The sequence below is a fragment of the Pollicipes pollicipes genome, unplaced genomic scaffold (assembly GCF_011947565.3).
Source record: "Pollicipes pollicipes isolate AB1234 unplaced genomic scaffold, Ppol_2.1 Scaffold_4295;HRSCAF=5057_pilon_pilon_pilon, whole genome shotgun sequence".
NCBI classification, from domain to species: Eukaryota; Metazoa; Arthropoda; class Thecostraca; order Pollicipedomorpha; family Pollicipedidae; genus Pollicipes; species Pollicipes pollicipes.
This window is the reverse complement of record NW_023596461.1, coordinates 40269576-40287621: the sequence shown is the minus strand read 5'-3', so window position 1 is coordinate 40287621 and position 18046 is coordinate 40269576. Positions and strand designations below refer to the sequence as shown.

General features: G+C 49.2%; 1 protein-coding gene across 5 annotated transcripts in view; it reads left to right on the top strand.

Moving 5' to 3' along the window:
* Positions 1-218: 218 nt before the first annotated feature.
* The window catches only part of CASK (peripheral plasma membrane protein CASK), a 123750-nt gene continuing 105922 nt past the window's right edge, over positions 219-18046 (top strand). For all 5 annotated transcript variants that reach the window (XM_037219274.1, XM_037219277.1, XM_037219279.1 and 2 more), the window contains exons 1-4: positions 219-428; positions 2727-2902; positions 3694-3806; positions 4988-5093. In XM_037219274.1, the coding sequence (XP_037075169.1) occupies positions 2814-2902; positions 3694-3806; positions 4988-5093 (308 nt within the window). In that variant the 5' untranslated portion in view covers positions 219-428; positions 2727-2813. The remainder of the gene's footprint in view (positions 429-2726; positions 2903-3693; positions 3807-4987; positions 5094-18046) is intronic.

The following is an 18046-nucleotide window of genomic DNA, read 5'->3' as shown; positions in this document are numbered from 1 at the left end:
ATCGTTGAACATCGACAGCGAACCATCATATTTCCATGGTCTTTCGGAGTGATTTGCTTGATTTTCCATGATATCTAGCACCCAACTTACACTCAAATACATGGTCCAAGTGCAGGTCGACGACTAATCGATAAATGACCTACGACTGTTCTATGCACCACTGCCGCTGCTGCGCCGATACTGCCTCAGTGGGAGGAGAGGCAGAGTGTGAGTGTACGAGTAGAGGTTGGGTGCGTTGTAGGGGTGTCGTGCATAGTTGCGTACTAGGCCGGGGAGTGGTTGGGTGCGAATCATTACCTACGTTTCTTTGCCTTGGTATTGAGTGAGTGTTTCCAATGAATATTCTTGTGAGATAACGTGAATAAGACTGGGCGGGCTCCCTGTGGATATAGAAGTATGGAGCTCTGGCCCGAAGGAAAACAAACGAGGTAGGTGGACTGATAGATATCACACTCTCTCCTTGGTGTAGAGTAGGTAACCAGGCGCGCTACCAGGATATGGTATGTGGGGGTGGGGGAAAACTCTCTCCCTGGAGCTGCTTTCAAGCTGGTAGACTAGGGTAGTGTAAAAGCTTATATTTTGGTATTCTTCATTTACTTCACCTTTTTTAGAAGAAGAAAAATCTACCTACATTTTGACAGTCTACGATTGGAATGAGGCAGCAATACTAATGCCTTAAAAGTCATAAGCATGTTGTAGGTGCATGCTATGATACTGACAGATGTGTTAGCCTTATTTTGGGAAAATAATACTGCATCTGTCTATATCAAGCAAAAGCTTGATGTCCCATGCCTGTAGTACCCAATGGCATGTCAGAGCTACAGATAAATGATCTTGTGCAGAACATTAAGAGCATCATGTCTCTGAGATTAATTGCAGGGGCTCATACAGGAATAAGGGATGACAAACTCATCCATAAATTGATTTTAGATGGAAAAGTATGCATTTCATGGGTAAAATTAGGAGGGACACCAGGGTGGTTTGTGGAAATTCGAGATTACCTATTCATGCAGCCCAGTGTGCAAATAATATAATCACTGCACTGGACACCTCCATAACATGTGAACTCAATCTCATGCTTGCATATGCTGAACCCAGCCCAGGCCTAATAACACTGCACTTTGAAATGATTTTTGTGTGGGAACTTTGTGATATTATTTTGCCATGCTTTTTTTGCCTGATAAATGCTTTACCCTGACCTTGACCACATCAGCACTCCTTTAAACTTTGGTTCTCTATGCTTTAGATTTGTTGTGCCTATGTGTCAAACTCTGAGTGTTAGGATGTGCTGTGTATATGCAAAAAGTTTGGTATCAGGGTATTGTCTTTACACCAGACATGTTCAGTGTAATATATCAGTTTTACAGTCTGGCATGCAACCCCCTATGCAGAATCATGTTTGCGATATCTTCACCTGTCAAACCAAGTCATTGCCAGCTTTTATGTATACAGTAATATCATCCTTGCCATGTAAAACATGACTTTGAGGTCTATTTCTGAAAGCTGAGCATGGTTTCTGCTTGAACATTTTTGGCTCTCAGTGGCCATGTGGTGCTCTCTGTGCTTGTTCTTAGCTGGCAAAAACTACACTTACTTAAGAGAGGGTTTACAGGTTAAAGATATGCATAGATAATCATCACACTGCTCACTCTAGTCCCTGTGAAACCAGTATGTGCTGGTTTTATAGGGACTGGAGTGCTGAAAAGGGAGTTTTTCATAGTGCTGAAAGATTGATCACAAACCTTCAAATGGCCAGGTATTGCCAAACACTTCTGACAGCTAGGTCCATGGCTGCTCAATTGTTAAGCACATTTTTGAAGTGGCTTAGGGCCTAAAGCAGTCAGTGACAATCAGACACGGAATGGCTTCTAAGACAGGCTGGAGCTGCATGATGTAACAAATATGAGGGTCTAAAGAATACCCTTCTACCCCAACCCTCTGGTGTTGAACACTACATATTTGTCCATGTCCATCAACCCATGTTCTGATTACCCTTTCTCATGGGTACTAACAAAGGAGATGAGATTATGCACTTTCATTGTTTCTTGCTGACTGTTGGTCTCCATTACCTATTGACATCTTCAAAAACACTTTAAAGGCTAAATCGAGAGTCATTTGTATTGGTCTCAGTCAGGCAGCAGTGCAGAATTAATTGAGTTGGGTGTGAGGAATATACAAAAAAATCCTGCTACCAGATTTCTAGCTGCCTGGCACCCTATGTGTGAGTGGGTGTAATAACTGTGGAGGGAGATGGCTGGGAGGACATCTCCCCCTCCCCCCCCCCCCCATTTTGTCTGTAGAATGCATGTCTTTCATTTTCTCCATTCAAAATGTCACCTTCAGTACAGGTTATACCAGTTTGACCCCTTCAATCCCAATTGCCCCCCCCCCCTCCCTCCATCCCATCCCAAAGCATGTGGTGTGGTATGTGACGTGGCTACACACATGTATTCACTCACGTTTTGTTGTTTGCTAATCTGTTGCACTCTGACCCCAAACCTTGAAAACTGACCTGGTCTGGTAATTTGGCAAGCCCAACAAGCCTGAATGCTGTGTTCATCTTTGCTCAGCCCGACCTTGATTGGTTGATCGTGAGCGATGGGAGGAGCAGCAGGCAGTGAACCGCAAGCTGGAGGTTTGGTAGCATGAAAAGATCGACAATCGATCGCCAAAGTGGCCGAATATTATCATGCTGTGCTCAGGACAGGTGGTGGCACCTGTTTCAGAAGGCCGCGGCTGCCCTGAAGGCCTGCTGGCATGTCTAGCTGCTGACTTCCGGTGGTGGCGTCACCACTGCAGCACAGCAAAACACCATGTCGATGCTATATCAGACATCAGAGGAGAGCAACGAAGACGACGTCGTCTTCGATGATGTCTATGAACTATGTGAAGTCATTGGAAAGTAAGTTACCCTTCATGTGTATTGTTATGCATTTTAGCAGTGGTTTAGGCGGGCCACATCAGATGCTAGATACATTGGCTACTGATTGCACGCATTGTTAATTATCTTCACGTTGTGTACATTTTAGCAATCCATTGGACTGGCCACACTAGACGCTAGACACGATGGCCACTTATTGCTGGCATTGTTGATGATCGTCGATGATCGCCGAGCTGCTGCCTGTTGCTCTAATGCCGCCAGTGGTAGCAAACATATGATGGCGTCCGTTAGCGTACCCGCGTGCCGATCTCTGACCTGTGAAGCCTGTGCACCGATCTCTGATCTGTGAAGGCTGCGTGCCGACCTCTGATCTGCGCGGGTTGCATGCCGATATCAGATTTGCGAAGGATAGTCGCTGATCTCTGATCTGCGAAGGATGTGTGCTGATCTCTGATCTATGAGGGCTGTATGTCGATCTCTGATCCGCGTAGGCTGCATACCGATCTATGATCTGCGAGGGCTGTGTGTTGATCTCTGATCTGCGAAGGATGTGTGCTGATCTCTGATCTGCGAGGACTGTGTGCCGATCTCTGATCTACGTAGGCTGCATACCGATCTCTGATCTGCGTTGGCTGCGTACCGATTTCTTATCTGCGTAGGCTGTGTGCCGAAGTGACCTGGTGTCTGACCAGGCTGAGGTGACCTGGCGTCTGACCTGGCGTCTGACCTGGTGTCTGACCGGGCCGAGGTGACCTGGTGTCTGACCGGGCCGAGGTGACCTGGCGTATGACCTGGCGTCTGACCGGTTGCAGAGGGCCGTTCAGTGTGGTGCAGCGGTGTATCCACCGGCCGACCGGCCAGCAGTTTGCGGTCAAGATCGTTGATGTAGCCAAGTTCACGGCCAGTCCTGGCCTGGGCACAGAAGGTGAGGTGCTGACCTCGATCAGAGCTGACGCGCGCGTTATTTACTCGGCTGACGTCGGGATCAGAGTCCTTGCTAGCTATTGTTCGCTGCGTTTGCCGTGACGCTGGCGCTCGAGCAGTCTAAACGATGACATTGCAGTGAACTGTGCCGAGATATTTTCACTTCGGCATGTAGTACCAGGCACGGCAGTCCCTGGTACCGCACAGTTGAGCTACGGTTACCTTTAGTTTCGGTGGGGCCTCAACTCATAGCAACTGGGAGCAGCAATGCGTGGGTATCGCGGTTTCCTCCGCACCATCCAGGCAATTAAAAGTGTCACCCATTCAATTTGTGGTAAGGAGTGTCAAAAGCTATGAACCACCCTTGTTCCGCACCACTTCCTTCGTGGTACCGACAGACTGCTGCGTGCTATTCCTTTCACATAATTCCTCTGGGCTTTGATGATTCGGTTGAATTTTTGCGTGTTCACGTGCTACCAAGCGAAATGAAATCGTTCGGTTTTACGATTTTTGCCTTACTCGCTTTCAAACCACCGGAGCACATTAAGTACCTCCCCGTTTTTTGGTACGTTGTTTAACCCAGTACGTCTTGAGCGCCTTAAACGCTTTACGGAGCGTTTCTGACCCCCGCCCCCCGGCTCCTCTTAAACTTGTCGAGCTGTGTTCTATTTCGAATTATATTGATGCCCTGGGTAATGCTACATGAAGTCACGTTGTTACGACATTTGACCCACAGCTTGGCATGACGCGTCTTCAGCGAACACACTTCAGGAACCTTCGTGAGAGTGAGACGGGTGTAATGCGGCTTGGGTGTCGATGGCGCAGTGCCCATAACCGTGTCTGCCGTGGGAGGCCACCTTGTGAACCGTGTGATCCGTACATCAGGGTGCACCCGAAGCGTTGGAAGTTCCGGGAATGCTGCTCTTTTCTCTGCGCGTGCTGTGGCGAGCGTAGCTCAGCGGCCCTTAAACCGCGTATTGGCATCACTGCGCCTGTGGATCCTCTTCGCCGGTGCTGATGTCTGCTGTATCTGTGCTATAGCTCGCTTGAATCCTTCTGAGAACCGTCTGCAAGTGAGAGCGGTCTCCCTATCCACAGACCGCAAACGCCTGATCTGTGCTGTAGCTCCCTTGAGTCCTGCTGAGAATGGTCTGCAAGTGAGAGCGGTCTCCCTGTCCACAGACCTCAAACGCGAGGCGACCATCTGTCACATGCTGAAGCACCCGCACATCGTTGAGCTGTTGGAGACCTACTCGTCCGAGGGCATGCTCTACATGGTGTTCGAGTAGTGAGTAGACCGCGGCTCTGCGACGGAGTCAAACCTTTGGTTTGGGTGTTGTTACGTGTAGGATATGGGGTTCATTCCCTTGAACTTGACTCGCCCGTCTCACACGAAGTTTGAGTAGTGAGCAGATGCTGGATGTGAGGAATAGCCAAGCCTTTGGGGCCGTGGGGGGGGGGGGGGGGAGGGCATGACATGGGATGCAAGATACGTCATGAACGAGGTATGCCTAGTGTTGCGTGGTGTTTGAGTTGCTTCTCTACCTCTTCGACGAGGTGTGTTAGGCTTTTACCGATTTGAAGCACGTTTACACTATGCGTGAACGGGTAAAACGTTATATTCTTTTTATGCGGAGCGCATTTCTGCCGTCACAAGGCAAAAAGCAGTAACTCGATTTTTATCGATTTTCGTTTTTGGTATAATTTCGAAGCTTTTGCGAATACGCTTCTGATGGTAGTGAGCATATACTTATATGTAGCATATACTTGCATATTCTTGTATATACATACATTATACAGATACAGATTTCATACATACACATACATACATACACATACAGATTTCAGCCGGACAAAAAGCCTGCTGCTTTTTGCCTGCTGCACAGGGCACATATGGCTTTCTGTTCACTGTGCGTTGGCCCGCAAGAGAAGTCTTCCGGCAGGCAAAAAACCGCATCCGAACAAAATGGAACATACGGCTTTTTGCCGGCCAAAAGCGCTATCGATACCAATGCGTTTTCCGCCGCAAAAAAACACGTATTCTCAGAAGTAATACTAAGGCTACGGGGCGATTGCGCGTGCTGCCGGTTGCACGTGAATAATTACAGAGGCGCAACCAGGTATAGGGGGGGGGGGAGGCAATGGGCCCAAGTTGGGATCCCCGAGGCCTGGATGTTTCTGTCAGTAACGAAGATGGTTCCTCACCCAGGGTTAACATTATCGTGATGATTATCGCTGAACATCGCCTCACCCCCGCGCCGCAAAAATACTGGCTACGCCTCTGCTCCATCACATGAACTATCCACTTGTCGTTCCTAAACCTGACGTGCAGCCAGACTCGGCTAGCCTGCGTACGACGGAACAACTTGGCTACTAGGTGTCTGATTGATTTTTAACCAGAATTTAAACATTTCAATTTGACCCAGTTTGGCCTACGTGAACCAACCATGGACGAAAAGAAGAGGAAAAAATGACGAGTGGTTGGAGTAGATTGGGATGACACATTTTCCGGGGAATGGCACTATGTTGCTATTTCTGATCTGCGACTAATGCCTGGGTCAACGCTGGAGGCTGGAGGCAGAGTGCGACTGAGGCACAACGGCAAATACTGGACCGGGACGATTGCAGCAAAGAAGAAGCGTCGTCCGACATTCGGTAAGTCATGGCCAAAACTATTCCCCCAACAAACATTCTGTCTGGTATTCGCCCATCAGTCTTTCCATGCTGACGATACATTCGCATTCGCACGAAGCCTGTCTGCCAGGGGCAGCGGAATTCCTCCCAAGCCAGGGGTGGGGGGCGATAGTCATTCATAGCCACTTTTTCAGTAAATGCCTGCACGACCAATGATACATTTTCAGAAGGTTGGGGGCTCAGTCCTCGTCCTCATTGCCCCCTCCCCCTCATGTCTTGCGCTTTCGCTATATGCATAAGTTCTTCAGTCTTCAACTTGCCCTGGCTTTCGGTAAGCAGCTCTTGCACATGGCTGTGATATGGTTACTTGGAAAAATACGCGATGCGGAACGCAGCGTTTGGTGTTTCCAACATTTTCTGGAGGAAATGTCATCTGCATCCAGTTCAATGCATCTGCGTTTATAGTAATAACCCAATTCGTTTTGTCAGTGTAAACCCGCTTGCTTAACATATTCCTAGGTAGTTTATTTCGTTTCACATCCATAATGAACTAACTACGAGTAGCATTTCGTATATATAGAGTATTATTACTTTTGCAGAGCATTGCCGCCTACCTTTAGCGTGTCCATTTGCGGAGAGGCCAATGTGCACATAAATCGAATCATGTATGAGATACAATAGATTTTGTGACAGCCAATAAGGGGGAACTAGAACCCACGACATCTTAGTTAGGCTGGTTCGTATTAAACTATGCGATTCTTGAACATGCTTCAAGTCGCACGTGTTGCTCTACGTATTTTGGTCGTGCTATGGCATGAATGGATTGTTGCGCAGCTGTGAAAACTGGCATAAATTTTCTCACATCCGAGGTTTGGTGTTTGCGGACAGTTCTTGAAAAGTTTGCACACCACTGTTCCGTGGTGTTTGTCTATGTCCGTTCACCCCGACCGGCCAGCTGTTCCCAACCTCTCGTGTTCACTTATTGGTTGAGATGAACCAGCATCCAGCCAACCAGCCTTGACCATCCGGTGTTTTCGTATTTCAGATATTCCTGATGCGAAAACGCAGCTCGTCCTAACCTGCATGCCTGCCGGGGCCTCTCCAACGGGCACTGCTGCCAGTCTGTCAGCCACCGTGGCCACCCTGCCGGCTTCTATAGCCCCACTATCGCGTACCGGAGCCAGCAATCCGCCAGGTACTAGCGTGACCCCGCTATCGGTTGCCAACGCCGCCACTCTGCCAGTTACCGCCGTCACTCTGCCGGATACCGCCGCCACTCTGCCAGTTACCGCCGCCGCCACCCTGCCGGATACCACCGCCACTCTGCCAGTTACCGCCGCCGTCACCCTGCCGGATACCGCCGCCACTCTGCCGGATACCATCTCCACCTTGCCGGATACCGCCGCCACTCTGCCAGTTACCGCCGCCGTCACCCTGCCGGATACCGCCGCCACTCTGCCGGATACCGCCTCCACCTTGCCGGCTACCGCCGCCACTCTGCCAGTTACCGCCGCTGCCACCCTGCCGGATACCGCCGCCACTCTGCCGGATACCACCGCCACTCTGCCAGGTACCGCCGTCTCCACCCTGCCGGATACCACCGCCACTCTGCCGGATGCCACCGCCACTCTGCCAGGTACCGCCGTCTCCACCCTGCCGGATACCGACGCCACTCTGCCAGGTACCGCCGCCACCCTGCCGGATACCACCGCCACTCTGCCAGTTACCGCCGCCTCCACCCTGCCGGATACCGCCGCCACTCTGCCAGGTACCACCGCCGCCACCCCGCTGGGTACTGCCGCCGCCACTCTAGCGGTCGCCGGGGCTACTCTGCCAGCAACTGATACAGTGACTGCGCGGGGCTCTGGAATGTGCACCACGTCAGACATCCCCAATGGTTCGGGTGAGCTGTCCTGGTTTACTCGTATCATGTCAGTATTGTTTGGCAGTAATAATTCGGTCGATTGTTCTGCCATAAACAACACCAGTGACAGCCAGAGCGCTCTTATCTCTGCGTCAAGCACACATCATAACGAAGCTCCCCAATGCTGTCCTGCCATCACTTCCAGTCCACATGTGTCATTGCGCTCAGAACTAATCCATACCGAACAGGACACTAGCCTCCTAGACATACAAGCCACGGACACTTACTTCCTGGACCTGCAACCCCAAGACGGTGGCGTCTCAGACCTAGCCCCGCACGCTGGCCTCCCGGACCTGCAAGCCCCCGACTTTGGCCTAGACCCGCAAGACCGGGATGCTGGCCATACAAAAGTTAAAAAAATACAACGGACACGAACTTTTTCGAACAAAATTGAGGGCTTCAAAACCAAGCATCTGCTCCCGTCAGCGCCAGTGGGCTGCAAAGAGGGTACCTGTCAGCTGGAGTGTGGTCGGGGAGTTCGGGAAAATGTGGGAGAAAGTATTAATACCGCAGTAAACTCACTGTCGTGGTCGGCTAGACGTGAGTGGTACCGTCGCTACGTAACGGATCGGGTCGACGGGTCGAAATCAGGAGATGAGCAAAAAGAAAACAAAAGAAGACGAGTCCTTCGGTGGCATCTCCCTGTTGGCACCGGAGCTATTGCCGTATGCAAATTATTCTTCCTGGCAACTTTCGGCTTTAAGAACGGCAATCACAAGCCAGTCCTCGCCAGCATCACTTCTCAGCCAGCAGCCCCCACTGATCGCAGAGGAAGGAAGGCCCCAAGTAACAGCTTGGACAGCGCAATCATGGAGCATCACATCATGTCATTTAAACCAGTTGCTCCTCATTATAGGTATTTGCATGCTCCGCAGCGGCGGTACTTGCCTCCGGATCTGAATGCAGCCATCCTCTTCAAGCATTTTCAAGAAATGCATGGCACCAACATATGCTTGGAAACACGATATCGTCGAGCCATGGCTGAAATGGACATGGGGTTCACGAAACTGGTAATGAGGGGTGTGCCGAATGCGCGGCACATTCACTGCGTACGTGCAGGGACAACGACGGGACGTGTCTTGACTGTCAAACTCACATCCAGCACATCAAGCACAGAAACGAGGCGCAGAGCGCTTATAAGGAAGACGTAGAGCGAGTGTGGGAAGACAATGAGCTTGTGGTGTCCGCAGATATGATGCGGATCTTCCTTCCGCCACAGTTCCCGTAAAAAGTCGCCATATTCACGCCTCGACTCGTGGTTTACGAGACGTTTACACCGCTCGGCAAACGAAAGCCGAAAGCCGTTTCGATCGTGTGGCATGAGGGTACAGCGGGGCGGGACGCAGCTGACGTATGTTCCGCCTTCGTTCGGTACATCGAGCTGCAGCGAGATGTGGACGCCATCACGATTTGGCTAGATAATTGTTCTGGGCAGAACGAAAATTGGATACTTATTACAGGCCTCACGCAGGCAGTCAACAAGCCTGGTAAAATGCTGAATCAGGTAACGCTCAAGTTCCTCCAAAAGGGCCACACTTCGATGTCGGCGGACGCAGTCCACCAGGTCTGCAACAAGAGCCTGAAGCTTCGTAGAGTGGTGGCAGACATGGAGGACTTTACAACCGTTATCGAAGACTCGTCGAAGGTGATCGAGATGAAGCCTAATGACTTCCTCAACATCACAAGTGGCATGAGTGCCCAGAAGCTGAAGCTCCTAACCGAGGAAAACTGCCGACCATATCTGGCCTCATGCAAGGTGATCCAGGTTCGCCGTGGCCAGGACCTGGTGTTCACCAAAGTAAGCCACTCATCCAATAGCTGGCGTGCGTCCGACGTAGCAAAAACAACATTCTTCCCACAGGAACAGCCAGCGGCAAAGACGCGTCCGCGCGGTGTCAACAGAGCAAAGCTGGAGACATTGGGGCAGCAGCTCCTCCCACTGCTGCCACCACAGAGGCAGCAGCAGCTTTTGGGAGAACCTGATCGGTTCGTCCGCTCGGGAGCTGAACTCAGCTGAATACGGCGACGCACGTGGGCTGTGGATCTGTGATTTTGGGTATGGTTTTGTGATGTAGTTTGCGCATCTATTTTTTCTGTAACACCGTTTGTTACCAGACTTTTCCACCAGCATCAGTTGGGTGCTCCATTCAGGGGCGGAATATGTGAAGGCGGTTCCTTTTGATGCCGCATTCTGGGGCTTAACGGCAGAAAGGTGATGAGGCTCAATGTCAGTGAGTAATACATTTTGTGGTCATGAGGTTGTCTGCGGTGTCATTGCACTTGCTTAATGTTTGTATGTGTTGGCTATACATTCGATAAATATGAGGCATTCTTTCAGTTAACCCCACAGGTTTCGCTGGAGCTGGCAATCTGGCGACATTTTCAGACCCATGCATTAAGAGACCCCACTCCCGAAATGCAGCATTCCGCTTGTATTGGGGGTCCCACGTGCAAACAAATGCAAGTACCGGACGTGACCTTTCCTAACGTAAAGCATTGTATGAAGAGAACGGTCACAAGATCCGGTGTTTATCACTTCCCAAAACTGGTAGGCCAGGCCGGGCCATGTTGGGTTTGGGTCGTCGGGCCTTTTATCTCTCCTCCTCCGGCGACTTTTATCTCTCAATTCAGCACCGAAGCATTATTTTCGCCTATATCTCGAATCATTATTACCCCCACACAATGGAAAATATGTACAAGGTTAAGCGATACAGCGTTTTGCCTGCGAAATCTATATACGCGGTCATAATGGTGTATTTTTTGCCCTTGCATGTACATACTTTACCCTTCAAGATGGCAGAAACTCCTTTTTTCTTTCTGAGCAGCTCTATGATCGTAAAAACTTGGAGATACGTCTTCTTGCCTTGCAACGGCAGACTTCTTCGTTCTCGAAACTTCGTACGCGAGTCTTCTTATCGCAGTTCTTGGTACGCCAGTCCTACGCAGATTTTCGTGTAGTGAATCATCGTACACTAATCTTGGTGCGTTAATGTTCGTGTTCGTCAAACGTGTCTTCAGATCTGCGTGTTCTCAAAACTTGGTATATGCAGATATTATATCGCATTTCTTTCACGCACCCAGTTTCATTTTCTTTTCACTTCGCATTTTCATGTGTGTTCGCTTCGCCTCTCTTCGTGCCGCATTTTTCGTACACGCATTTCTTCACATTGCTTTTATCGATTTTTCGTATCGCATTTCTTCGCGTTGCATTTCTTTCCACCCGGCTTTTTTCTCGTCCCAGTGATCTGGGTTTACAATCTTGCGCTTAAAATACCTATGAATTGAGAGGAAAATGTTGTGCACTTACTTTTTCTAGACAGAGGTCAGTGAGGAGTGCTGTCACGTAAATGTGCTGCTTGGAAGTTATTTTTTCGCTATAAGATACGTTCGTTGATCAAGCATGCAGCAAAAATCACTCCGCCGCTGATTTCGGCGTTAGCATGATGACTTCCTCTAATCGGGTCTTCCGGGATTTGGCGACGATTTTTGCGTTGGAAAAAATCCCGATCGCCCGCAGTCGTGGATCGCACATTAATGAAGTCATCTGAGAGTAGCGATTTCAGCGATTTGTAATGTCTTAAGGGGAGTGTTCCACATTTCTTTGGAGATTAAACTGAAATAGCCATTTTGAAGACCTTTCGGTGAAATTCAAAACACTGCCCTTCCCAAGACCAAAGGCGTTCTAGTTTCTGAGCTACACGTCCGCGAAGGTGGGGAAAGTATTTCGAGGAGAGTATCTCAACGTCACCTTGGCATTTATGACAGAAAAATGACATTCAAATCCTGTCATTCCATAAGCCTTTATATTTTTCACATATTTATTTTGTATTTTATGTCATTCCATAAGTCATTATATTTTTATCGGCCTTCATCGCCGCATGGCGATCAAGGCCGAGAACAGTATAATGGTCGAGTCGTTCTTATGTGGCATTCGTGAGCACGATACCCAGATAAAACGGCCGCCGATTGGCTCTCAATCAATGTTATGTATGTTACGATGTTGTAGTCAGACAAGGGCATATCGATGAGCATGTTTACCAAACAGTGAACTTGCGTTGTCTAGAACACTTTTTTTCTTAGAAGTATCCCAACATGTATAAGTGGGCTCGTTTCATCCTATCTGGTGCTTGTTTCAGTATCTTCAAATATGAAGCATTCCCTTGAAACAACTTAGAGATGAAAGATGCTGTAAACCACTTAAGCAATGTCTTGTGTCTAATGTCCGAAGATTCGGGATTAACCAAATCTGCGTAGCAAAATCCTGGGGGACGAGGGTATCAAGTACATGGAAATAGTTACAGCCCGACTGGTCACTCAGCAACAGTTCAAGACGCAGGGTGGGCGACTTACACTGCCGTCATGGGGACTGCTAAGCGCTGGGCGGGGACAAGACGTACTTAGCGACCATGAAAGGTTTTTTAGCTATGCTGGAAATGTTATGGCCGTCGACCGATATGTTTACTCTCGGTTAGGTGGAGGCGTTCCTGATGACTTGATAAGACAAGGTTGTGACCTACAAGGGGGTTCCCAGGAAAGTTTCTCGCAAAGGGTGGGTATCTTCCCACAAGGTGTATTTTGGCCGGCGATGTGTCCATGCGCGGGCAATGTGACCGGGGCCATATCACCAGAACCATAAAACAGATGAATTTCTGTACTGCCTTGCCTCTCATAAGTGTGGCCTAATGTTGGATATATGTTCTGGCCGGACCCGACAGCCGCGTATTGCGGCGGTTAGAGCCAAGCCTGCCGGACGGGTATGAAGCCCTCCACCGCGCGGCGTGCAGGCAACCTGTCCAATGTGCCCCGTTAGGGCCGACCGAGAACTGTCGGGGTTTAGGCTGACAGGGAGCGTACAGCGTGGGCTGTGAGACGACGCCCGACAGCCGGCCTGCAGTGTCGCATCCGCATGTACGGGGTCCATTGACGAGGAGGTGCCGCATAGCAGGGTGGTGTGTAAGACTGCGGGTGAGATTCCGCGCTGTATGGGGCGAATCATGCCCTTTATTGGTGTGCCGTACTCCACAATGTTGTTGGGTTAACACACACCAAGGTTGATGATGATATTAAATAAAATGTAGTTCCTGTGATTTGGGTATTGTCCAGTGCTACGTGCTCGCTTGACATTATTTTTCCTCTCATTCTCGTTGTCATTTTCCTCCTCCGTTCCTTGGCCGTTTTCTCCCTATACCTGGAAAACGATCTATCATCCAAACTCGTGTATTAAGGCGCTCTGTCTCCACACATGACCCTGCGTAGCTGATGAATGACCTGATGACCCCAGTGCCCCCTGATGCCTGTCCTCAGTCCCTGCAGCTTAGCTGGTGAAATATTGGACACTCGGGGCCCATGCGTCTCCTAGAAATCTAAACGTCCGGGCGCCTTATTTATCACTTTCTGGACACAAGAGATTCATGAGCGAGTGCGAGAGTTCGGGGGAGACTGTGAATCTTATCTTACTCAATCTAATGTTTGTTAACTCGAGAATCGCACAATACATCCGGTAGCAAGACATTCGGTAACGAGACACTCGCCACCAGCCGATGAAGCCCGTTTGGACTCGTGCTACAAAGACTTACAAATACGAGTAATTTCGATGGGAAGAACGGGGTGTGCGGGACAGAATTCAGATACGAAGAACCGCATATACGAAGAGATGTAATGCGAGTAATTGCGTATGTGAAGAAATGCGATGCGAAGAAATACGCATGCGAGGTTTTTTGGCTACGAAATTTTGGTTTACGAAGTTTTTCTTATGAAGTTTGCGGTTACCAATCTTTGCGGGTAAATAAATGCTATACGACTAAATGCCATACGACAGATATACAGATATATGCCAACGACAGAAGGAACGCTCGGCGACTAATGTTCGTGTCTGCGTGTCAGTCAGTTCACACGCGACCAGTGACGGCGCAAAACACACGGCCATCTTAGGCCACAATCCAACATTCGGTTTTGCTGGATGCGTATCTGTGCATCCAGACGCGTAGATACGCATCTATTGTCATGCTGTCGGACCGCACAAAGGCCAGTATGGTGCTCATTGTTCCTAATCATGAGCACAGGGCTAAGCAGAATATTAGCCCAGGTTGAGGCTGACAACGGGCGTTTGCCGCAGAGCTCTCGTGTCAGCGTGAGCCCCGCAGGTGGTTTGAGGTGTAACGTGAGCCCTTGGCCTGTTACTTTACCGTTGCCGTAACAGGACAACTCGCGAGGAGGCTGGGACATCTGTACAATGCCCCGATCAGGAGCGTCACTTGATGTACTTTCGGGGGTCGAGCTCCCGCTGTCCTGGTAATCCCCCCCCCCTTCCCAGTGCATATGGGCAAAAGGGAATTTTGAACCGAGGTAATGCAGAAAATTGCCCTGAACTGTTGGCACAATGCGTACCAGAAGACGTCATTTTTAGTATTATCTTCAGTTTGTACCGCGTGTCCGGAAACTACCTAAGATGTTTTTGTCATGTCAATTCTACACATATTAAGCCACTCTGCAAATGTTGGTATGTTATTCACGGAATTTTTCCTCGAAATGTGAGGAATTACCACAGTAGTATTCAGGTTTTGAAGCATAAGTTTCCAATTTTTAGGTATTATGCTTTTTATAAGGCATCGAATATACGATTGGACAATTTTTTATTACAAATAGTGCACTTCAAGATCACAAATAGTGCGCTTCAGGAACATGCACGAACAACGCGGGTATTTCAGTCGTTTAAGCGCAGAGCTCGTGACCACCTTCAAAATGAGCTGTTTGGTTAATTGTTGCGGCCCAGAACACTGGCGACTGAGTCGATAGTGTGGCACGTAGTAAGCATATGGACAGACGAGTAACGAATCAATTATAAACATTCATAGCCTAAAAAAACATCGTTTAAATCAAGTTCTGATACGATGCTGGTGTGTCCAGCCGTGGACGATAAATGTGGATACGCAGCGATTCGAATATCCTGGGATCCGTATTGTCCTTTGCTGAGCAAAAACGTCTGTCTAAGTGTCGGTGTTCGTTGCCCCATGCTCCATTCATGCGAGCGTATCAGGTCACCACATGTGTTTGCCTGGTGGTGTTTACGTATTTTACTTCCCCAAGACCTTCATAAAAACGTTCAGAAATGCTACGTTTCGTTTCTCCTACAGAGAGCATTCCTAGGTGGAGGTTACAACAGATCCTATTTACGACGTTCTGCCGTGTGCGCTTTTCTTTCAGCCCATTAATCGGCTCGACTTATGTGGCAGTTGACACAGGTGTGTGGCAAACCTTCTCCCAGCTAGACACGCTTGGGTCTGGGGGCGGATCAGACGAGCACCGGCTCTCAGCTAGCACCGCCAGTCCACGCTACCCATAAGGCCGTGCAAATAACGCGATGGTACGGTGACTTTCACCTGTTGGCGTAGCTTATCATGTCTAGTGGAATCTTCGCCACGCACAAACTGTTTCACCTTCCCATGACTTCTTTGCAAGCCTGATGTATTGTTAAATCAAGACCGTGCGGTGCGAGCGATGTACCTCACTCGATGCTCCTGGTACCTGCTCTATTAAATCGAGACCGTGCGGTGCAAGCGATGTACCTCACTCGATGTTCCTGGTACCTGCTCTATTAAATCGAGACCGTGCGGTGCAAGCGATGTACCTCAGTCGATGTTCCTGGTACCTGCTCTATTAAATCGAGACCGTGCGGTGCAAGCGATGTACCTCACTCGATGTTCCTGGTACCTGGTCTGTTAAATCGAGACCGTGCGGTGCAAGCGCGATGCCTCGTTCGATGCTCCTGGTACCTGCTCTCACGGAGAAGAGTATATTTTGGCGTGAATACGCTCACAGGACTCGGGATCGGAGGGTACACACACCACCCTCTTCATTTGTGATACAGACGCTGCTTTCTGGGAAGCCACGTGGTGCGCCAAATTGTAACTCATTGTGATATATCTTCCACCAGGTTGTACCTGAAAAAAGGTGGTGAGCCTTGACATGGACACGCCTTGTGCATTGTGTTCCGGAGTGGAAGAAATGTTAGGGTGTTCTGAGTTTTATTTTTGCACTGAAATCTGAACATGAGCATAGCGTCGGCTGTTCTTAATACGAGCAGTGCTTGCCTACTAACGTCGTTTGACCAGTGCCCTACGTTATACTGACGGTCGATTTTCCGACCTCCCAAATCATAATGCCAAAACACCACGAACTCGAGGCCTTTCATGCTTACGTCAACTCCCAGCAAAAGCGCTGGTCGTGCCATTGCTTCACAACGGCGACTCGTGGTCCATACGGTCACCAGCCTCTACCTGCTCTGCCCTTCCGGTTATGGACATGTTTATTGGCTGAGAAGGCCGCGCGAGTTCAGTTTCGCTGTATATTCTGGACGCGTCCATGAAACGTTTTTCATGGTTTCTTGCCTGCATGCGTCAGCTCGCGCCATACTGCATAAAGCCGTCTTGCGCCTCGGACCACCGTCGTTGAACGACAAGCGAGATATTTTCATCGATCACATCGAGCCGGTCTGCTCGACTTTTTGTTTTTGTTTTTGCTGTGAACTACGCCTCTGCACAAGCATTATGGGTGGCAGAGCGGGGATGGGACCATCGTCAGTTAATCCTCGCAGGTATAGGGCGAGGCTTCCCACGTTGGCACGCCGCGAATTTTCATTTTCATTTTCAATTTCATTCCACTTTTCATTTTCAACTTTTATTCAGCCTCTTATGATGTCGGAGCAGGCATTGGGCGAATCTGGCTTGGGATAAATCTTGTGCTGCTAGCTGACGACAATTTTTCAACTTCAGCCGCTGGTTAACTCAACAGCAAACGGTTTTTTCTACCATATCACCCAGATATGCCACGCCACTTTTCAAGACTGCGACGCACACGTGGCTGAAAGCCTAAACCAGCCGATCATGCTCAGGACCTACTGACACCTGACGATGGCTGGATAACTACTGTCCGAAACGTTGTGCACGTGCTACCACGCAAGACCTGGTAAATAGTCTGAAAAGTCTTCCCACCGTCATGCTAAGACCTTGCCATTATCACTCCGCCAAAAAATGTGATAACGTGATCCCATAAGCTTTTAGCAGATTCGAAAATGGTTTCGGTTCCACTTAGCCACGCTGTACACTGGATTTGGCTTAGAGTTCAGCCTGGTGATTCTGGACTGATGTGTGTAACTGGCTTTACGTCATGTCAAACTTGAAGTTAGTGGCCTCAAGTTTGAAGCCTATAGCTTCGGATGCGGCTTTGGCTTTGGCTTCGCTATTCTTGACTTCGAAACCACCGGCTTCGGCTTCGAGTTCGACTTCACGTCATAACCTTTGGTTTCAATTCGGCTTCAAAGCCAGAAGTGTGGCTTCGGTCCCATATATGTGTCGAAAGAATCTCGCGATTCGTTCAGTGGTCCATTCCACAATTTGCCTGAGTTTTGAGCATTTTTACAACAGAGCAGGAAGAGTGAACACTTTCCACGTCAAGTTCCTTATGACCTCATGATGAAAACTTTGTGTTGCAATATGTGATAAAATGGGCCTTCCCTGTCGCATCCTTGATGCTGTGCACCAGACCCTCTAATTATTTTGAAATTGTGAAACGTTTTCGAAAAAAAACGAAACGTGAAACGAAATCTGGGAAGGTGTAAACTACGAACCCTGTACCCTTCTCAGAGCTCAGTCGTCTACAAAGCACAGGACCATCCAGACAGGAAT